Source organism: Colius striatus, chromosome 15, assembly GCF_028858725.1.
Source record: "Colius striatus isolate bColStr4 chromosome 15, bColStr4.1.hap1, whole genome shotgun sequence".
Lineage (NCBI taxonomy): Eukaryota > Metazoa > Chordata > Aves > Coliiformes > Coliidae > Colius > Colius striatus.
The window spans coordinates 7,479,689-7,486,490 of NC_084773.1; the positions used below are offsets into that span (position 1 = coordinate 7,479,689).

Sequence of the window (6,802 nt, forward strand, 5' to 3'; positions counted from 1 at the left end):
CTGCGGCATGACCACACTTGGCCACGAGGTGCCAGGGTGGCCCGGTGACACCAGGGCAGTGGGGTGACCACTCGCCAGGGACCAGCAGGGAGAGACATGGGCGTGGGTGCTGCCGTGGGTCCAGCCAGCCCGCAGGACTCCAGTGCCCCACAGACACTGTTCATCAGGGCTCTCGCTGCTGTCTGGAGGGGCCAGGGAAGGAAGTGCCCTGGTCCTTGGCCCCGTGGTGGGCAGTGCCTGTGCCCCGGCAGTGCCCACTGCCAGCAGCTCTGAGTGTGCAGGGATGAGCTCCACCTGACAGCCAGCTCCCGGTGAGGTAGGGCAGTATTATTCTCCCCATTTTACCGAAGGGGAAACTGAGGTGCAGAGCAGGGAGAGTACCAGCTGCAGCGGGGAGGGGGGCACAGCAGCTACCCCTGGCTCGCTGCCCCATCCCGGGCACAGGCTGGGGAGTCCCCGTGCCTGCCATGGCTCATGCCCCCTCACCACCAGCACGAGGGATGGGCAGCAACAGCGGAAGGTCTCCAGGGAAGCGTGGCGGGGCCTCAGCACAGGGGCTGAGCCCGGGGCCGGCTCTCCCTGGGGCACTGGCGGGTGGGGGGAGGTTGGCGTGGGCACCCAGTGCTGGCTAATGGCTGCCACCGCTCTTGCCTCCCCCCGTGGCCCAGTCGATGATGATGAAGCTCAGGCTCATGATCATGAAGAGCACTCCGAGGAGGGCAAAGCAGGCAGCCTGTGGGGACAGGGAAGAGGGTCAGGGAGGGCCAGCACAACGGGGTGCCGAGCCCAGCCCAGCCCTGACACCCCCATCCTTGTCCCTGCTCCCTCTCTGCTTACCAGGATTTTGGGGGTGGAGCGCAGTGGCTCCTTGTCCTTGGGCATGATGCGGATGTAGAAGATGGCAGGGAAGATGAAGATGAGGCAGGGAGCAGAGGTGGCACCTGAAGCAGACAGGAACAGAGTGGGCAGGAAGCCCCCACCTCACGCTCAGCCCTGCCAGTCCCGCTGCTGGGCCAGCTTCTATCCCCTCCCACCCCACCACCCCCAGCCCTGGCAAAGCCTTCCAGGAACCCAGGGACACTGTGTCCTGGCACAGTCCCACACCCCCCCTCCACAGTCAGAGCCTTGGCATGGGGCCGGGGCTCAAGGGAAACACCGGCCAGCAGCACGGCAAGCAGCTGGCACCCCAACCCAGGAGCTGTCTTGGCAGGACAGGGAAGGGATGGGGACCCCCCACATGCCACCTGGTCCCAGCACGGTGAGAAGGGGAAACTGAGGCAGGCCAGTGCCAGGCTGTGTGCTGCCTGGGGGGACAGGGGTGGGTGCTGCCACACACCAATCAGGCCGAAGATGCCAAGGATGGAGGGGGCGAAGATAACCAAGAGGTTGATGAAGGTCAGCAGGATCACAGCGATGGCGATGTGGCGGATCCAGCTGAAGTCCTTCCCTTGGAACAGCATCTGCTGGATGGCCCGGCGCACCTGGGGACAGGGATGGCGGTCATGGGCCACCCTGGGAGCCAGGGCCCACCCCATCCCATATCCCTGCAGCCCTGCCAGGCCCCTGCCCCAGCCCTGTCCTCTTAGCACCACCGGTCCCAGGCATCCCTTCCCAGCCACATTCCCACAGTGCTGCCACCCATTCCCCTGCCCCAGCCTTGATCCTGATGCCCCACGGGTACCCATCACTCCTTCCCCTACCCCAGCCCTGTCCCTACAACCCCACTGGTCCCCATTACTCCCACTCCAGCCCTGTCTCTGACAGCCAGACAGTCCTAGTCCCCAATCCCTGCAGCCCCGATGATCCCTGACACCCCATCAGGGCCTCAGCCCCCATCGCTGCCTCAGTTTCCCCTCCCAGAGCCTGGTGCCGGGGACCCATTTCATCTAAGGGATGGCCACCTGGCACCCCCATGGGGCCACTCACCGGGAAGAGGACGATGGGGACAGTGAGGGTGACGGCCGTCAGCACGGCCACGCGCACGCACAGGATGAGCACGTCGAAGGGATCCACCTTGTTGTACGTGTGCAGCAGCTCTGACTCCACTCGGCCTGCAGGCACGGGCGGGCAGCCACTGGGTGAGACCCGGCAGTGCCAACCCCCCATTGCCAGCACGCTGGCGAGACCCCCAGCCCCTTCCCCGAGGGCTCACCATAGAACGTGAGGTAGCCAAAGAGGGCGGCCAAGAAGTACATGAGGTACATGACGGTGATGGAGATGTTGGAGATGCACTGCATCTTCTTCTTGGAGGGGCTGTGGGACACAGTGGGCTCAGCACAGCCCCCATGGCCCAGCCCACCCCACAGCACCCACCCAGTCAGAAGGGGTGATGCTGGAGCCCTTCCTGGGCTGCGTGGTGGGTCAGATCACACACCGGCCCGGGGTGATAACACCCACTTTCCAGGGGTGGTATCACTTACCACCACAGGTTGTATCACCAATCTCTCAGGGATGTTATCAACCACCACCCATCCACCCACCCCAGGTTGTGTCACCTACCTCCTGGGACTGACATCACCCATCCCAGGTCCTGTCACCCACCACCCATCCACCCACCCACCCAGGGTCACATCACCCACCTCCCCACGATGCCCTGGTGCAGGTCCCACACTGCCTTTGGGTGGGCTTTGGACAAATCCTACCCATTCCCATGGGTGACCCCACTCAGGACTCACTCCTTCAGCTCAGTGTAGATGGGTAGGACCTCGGGGTGGCAGACGAAGGCGAAGGCCATGATGGGGATGGTGTATGCCGTCTGTGCAAGAGGAGGGCGGGTGAGCACCAGGGCAGGTGCCACAAGTGCCAGGACCACCTGCCTTCATGGGGTACACGGGGTGGATGCTCACTCAGAGCCCCAGGGGTGCAACCCAGATCCCTACCTGGGAGTTCAAGGTGAAGAAGCTGGGGGTGCAGGTGCCCTGGTCGGGTGCCTGGAGGACAGTGTAGCCATTCTGGTAGTCGCTGGTGCTGACAGGAGTGTTGTTGAGACTGCCTGTGAAGTTGCCCTGCTGCTCAGAGAGAGGGCAGGGGATCTGGAACTTTTTGTAGATGACCTGGGGTGAGGAAAATAAGGGGATGATCAGTAACTGGTGCCATCACACCTCAGCACCTGATGCTGGAGGCAGCACCGCACCCAGCAGTGGAAGAGTGGCCCCATGGGAATCCTCTACAGGGCATCCTTTGACAGCAGTGCCTGCAGCAATGGTGCCCCCTGGCTTTGTCCCCGTGAGGGTGGGCAGCAGAGTAGAGCAGAGCAGCAGCACATGGAGGGGCCACACGTGTGAGTTCTCCCCCACGGCACCCTCTCCCTTTCCTTTTCCCCAGCACTTGGCTCCTTCAGCCAAAAATAACCCAGCAGTGTGACAGCAACTGCCACGGCAGCTCCACAGCCCCGAGCGCCTGTTGTCCCCACTGCCACCACAGCACAGCATAGCACAGCGCAGCACACAGCCCAGACACACACCCCAGCACAAGGCAGGACTGCTCAGCACAAGGGGGGGCTGCTCAGCACCCCGAGCCACCAGCACAGACTGGTGGGTTCTCACCGAGATGAGGAAGAAGACCATACAGCTGAGGGAGAAGCCACTGGCGTAGCCGAGGTAGCCTGGGGAGGGAGAAGAGTGGCCAGTGGGCAGAGGCAGGACCTCCACTCTGGCTGGCTGTCCCCTCCTTGCCCACCACCTCCAGGCTGGCACCATCATCTCGTGACTTACCCAACTGTTTCATGAGGGCCAGGGGCAGGATAATGGTGACAGAAACCAGGATCACCAGGTAGTTCCCGTTCATGTACCAGTCCCTGGAAGCAGAGGCTCTGCTCACTGCCCAGCTCCGCTGCAGCACAGGAGGCACAGGCAGCCATTGACAGGGGGCTGTCTGCTTTCCATGGGGACCCAGGGATGCTGGCATCCTCCAAGGCTGGCATCCCTGCTGTGCTAGCATCTCCAGCAACCCCTGAGATGGCATCCCTGAGGGCCCCTGAAGCGGAGGCCTGCCTGCCCCTCACAGGGGTGCATCTTCAAGGGACAGAGCTGCCATGAGCACATATTTGCCCCTGATCAGCCTGGGGTACCAGCATCTGCAAGGGCGCTCAGCCACATCCTCAACATCTCCAGGAAGAGGCAGCTGCCCCCGGACAACCCCTTGCTCAGCCCTGGTCCCACATGCAGGGTCAAGCCTGTCTGGGACGCTGAGTCCTGGACCACTCCCAGTGTTAGCTCTGCCCACCATCTGCCTGGCTCTCACCTCCCGTGCCACCAGCTGGAGACATGGGCATGGGGTGGGGGGGGAACCCATTCCCAACCACAGCTCTCATCCCCCACACCACAGCCCCGAGCCCTGCTCAAGGAGGAATGCCTGATCCCAAGGGGATGTGAGGAGCGGGGATTGGAAGTTCAGCTCGGTTTAATCTCACCCAAGGGCTTATTCAGCACTGACAGTTATCAAAAATAGTAGTGGCTTAATGGCAGTAAATCCCTGCCAAGGGCTGCACAGCTGGAGCTGAGGCCCCGGCGCCTGCCTGGGGAAGGCCCAGGCAGCGTGGGCAGGAGGCACTCACGTGGTCTTCTCCTCCAGGTTGAGGAAAGTCTGGATGACAAGAGGCACTTCGGATTTGACGATGTACAGGTAGCTGGACATGGCTGTGGGGCAGAGCAAGGCTGTGCTGCACCAGCGTGCTCCAGTCTCAGCCCCCAGCCCCAGCAGGTTCTCCCCCGGCCCCTCCTCACCTCCGATGTTCTGCAGCGTGATGGCGATGGCTGCTGCCAGCTTCCCCGGCGTGCCAAAGGCTCGGTAGCCCAGCTGCTCGTAGGCACGGATGCCTGTGGGATGGGGAGTGGGGGTGGCATGAGGGTTGGGAGGGGAAACTCCCCAGCATGGTCTCAACGAGGACCTGGCACTGACCTACGATGCCTGAAGACTTGAGCAGCAGGTGGATGGAGTAGCTGGAGAGCAGGGCCACTGCCGTCAGGAGGAAGCTGCAGGAGGACAGCACCGTCACCGTGGGTCACAGCACCAGGCTTGGACACAGCCGTGGGGCAAAGCCTGAGGCAGCCAGCTGCCCTGGCAAGCCACTCAGCCCCTCACCAAGGCACTGGCTGGGTGCTCACAGGGTGGATGAGCCACAGAGTACAGGCACCTCACAGCCGCGGGGCTGCCCCAGCCCTGAGGGTCCCATGTCTCCCTGTCCAAGGGGAACCATCACCTGCACCCTTTGGGCCACGTGGGAAAATGAGCTTGTACTAGAGAGGTCCAGCCTCCATCATCCTCCTCCTCAGTGGGGCACAGCTCCCAACGGGGCAGATGGGTTCATGCCAGTGATAGACACTGCTCAGGCAGCAACACAGTGGTCCCTGCATCACCTCAAGCCAGGGACTCCTTTCTTGCCTGCACCCCCCGTACCCACCAATGCCCTTGGAGGAGTCCCCCGACCCAGCCCCCCAGCCAAGCCCCCAGGGGCACACAGCACTCACAGGAAGAGGACGATGCCGGTGTTGGCCATGGCGTAGGCCAGTCCCAGGATGCCACTGCCCATGATGGCATTACTCAGGTTGAAGACGGACATCCCAAAAGACGTCTTCCCTTCAAACTGGAGGCACAAGACACAGCAGGGAGGGGATATGCTGGTCACACTGGGAGCTACCCCATCCCACCACCACCACAGTGCCCATGCCAATACCCACATCAGTGAAGTGGGTCTGCTTCTTCTCAGTGCCATGGGGTAGGAACTCCTCCATCTCCGCCGCACTGGACTGGTTCTCCTCAAACCTGGCAACCAGAGAGGTGGGTGAGGCTGAAGCCATGACCCATCCTGTGCCTGCAAGGGTGGCCAGCAGCCAGAAGGACACCCCCCCACCTCCAAGCTCTTGGCACCTCTGCTTGTCCCAGGGTCCCTACCTGTCACCTGCCAGCGAGGGCACAGTGGAGGTGGTGAGCGTGGCCGTGTGCTTCCCGTTGGGCACCAGCTCCACCATCTCAGCCTGGAGGGGCATGTTCGTGGCATCCATGGTGGGGAGGTGGCTGGGCTCACTGTGGGCTCTCCTTGGGCTCTGTAATATCAGGGAAACAGGTGTCCAGCTCTGGATCAGAGCACTGGAAGGGCTGAGCTGGGGTCTCACAGGTCCCATCTCCACCAGAGATGTTGGAGTTGGGCTGAGCAACAATGCTGATGGCACCACAGGGACAGGCAGCCGCGGATGACAGAGATGCCCAGCCAGGCATCACCATGACTGGACTTTTCCCTCCTGTCTACTCAGCACAATGCTCCACAAAGCTAACCCCAGCCTCGACAGCCCCACGAGGGTCCCCAGGTGGAATCATCCCCTCGCTCACCCTGTGGGATCACTCAGCTCCCTGCCTGCAGCGTGATACCAGTGCAGCCCCAGCTCCTCCAGCTGTAATGCCTGCTCACCTCCACTGCCCTGCCCGCAGCAATCAGATCCCTGCCTCAGTTTCCCCTCCCAGCGGTGGGCACGTTTAGGAGGGCAGCTGGGGACAAGCTGAGGAGCCCAGGGACCCCTCAGCCACCACTGTTATGTAAAGTTTGTGGCGAAGCCCATCGCAAAGGACTCACCCGTGTCCTGCCACCCGGGGCCGGTGCTGCCAGGGTGCCAAGGCAGGGGCTCAGGGGCACGTCAGGGCTGGACAAATGGAGCAGGAAAGAGCACGGGGCCGGGAGACAGCTCCTTGGCAGGGGAAGGCGGCCGGGCTGCCGAGCGCAGGACGCCTTGGCACACCGCACAAAGCTGCCTCTGTGTGAGCCCCGGCCCTCCCCGCCCCGCTGGGAAACGGCACAGGGTGGCTTTCT

The 6,802-nt window shown here is 62.8% G+C and overlaps 1 protein-coding gene across 1 annotated transcript; it reads right to left on the bottom strand.

The window, feature by feature from the left end:
* Positions 1–628: 628 nt before the first annotated feature.
* SLC38A3 (solute carrier family 38 member 3) lies at positions 629–6,038 on the bottom strand. The gene is made up of 15 exons (XM_062008228.1): positions 5,893–6,038; positions 5,679–5,763; positions 5,469–5,584; positions 4,900–4,973; positions 4,725–4,817; positions 4,556–4,637; positions 3,714–3,796; positions 3,546–3,604; positions 2,880–3,053; positions 2,676–2,755; positions 2,153–2,253; positions 1,927–2,051; positions 1,337–1,481; positions 838–941; positions 629–733 (listed from the first exon to the last, which is right to left on the bottom strand). Exons 1-15 carry the CDS (start codon positions 6,000–6,002, stop codon positions 629–631), a joined length of 1,536 nt encoding a protein of 511 aa, XP_061864212.1. The 5' UTR covers positions 6,003–6,038.
* Positions 6,039–6,802: the final 764 nt, after the last annotated feature.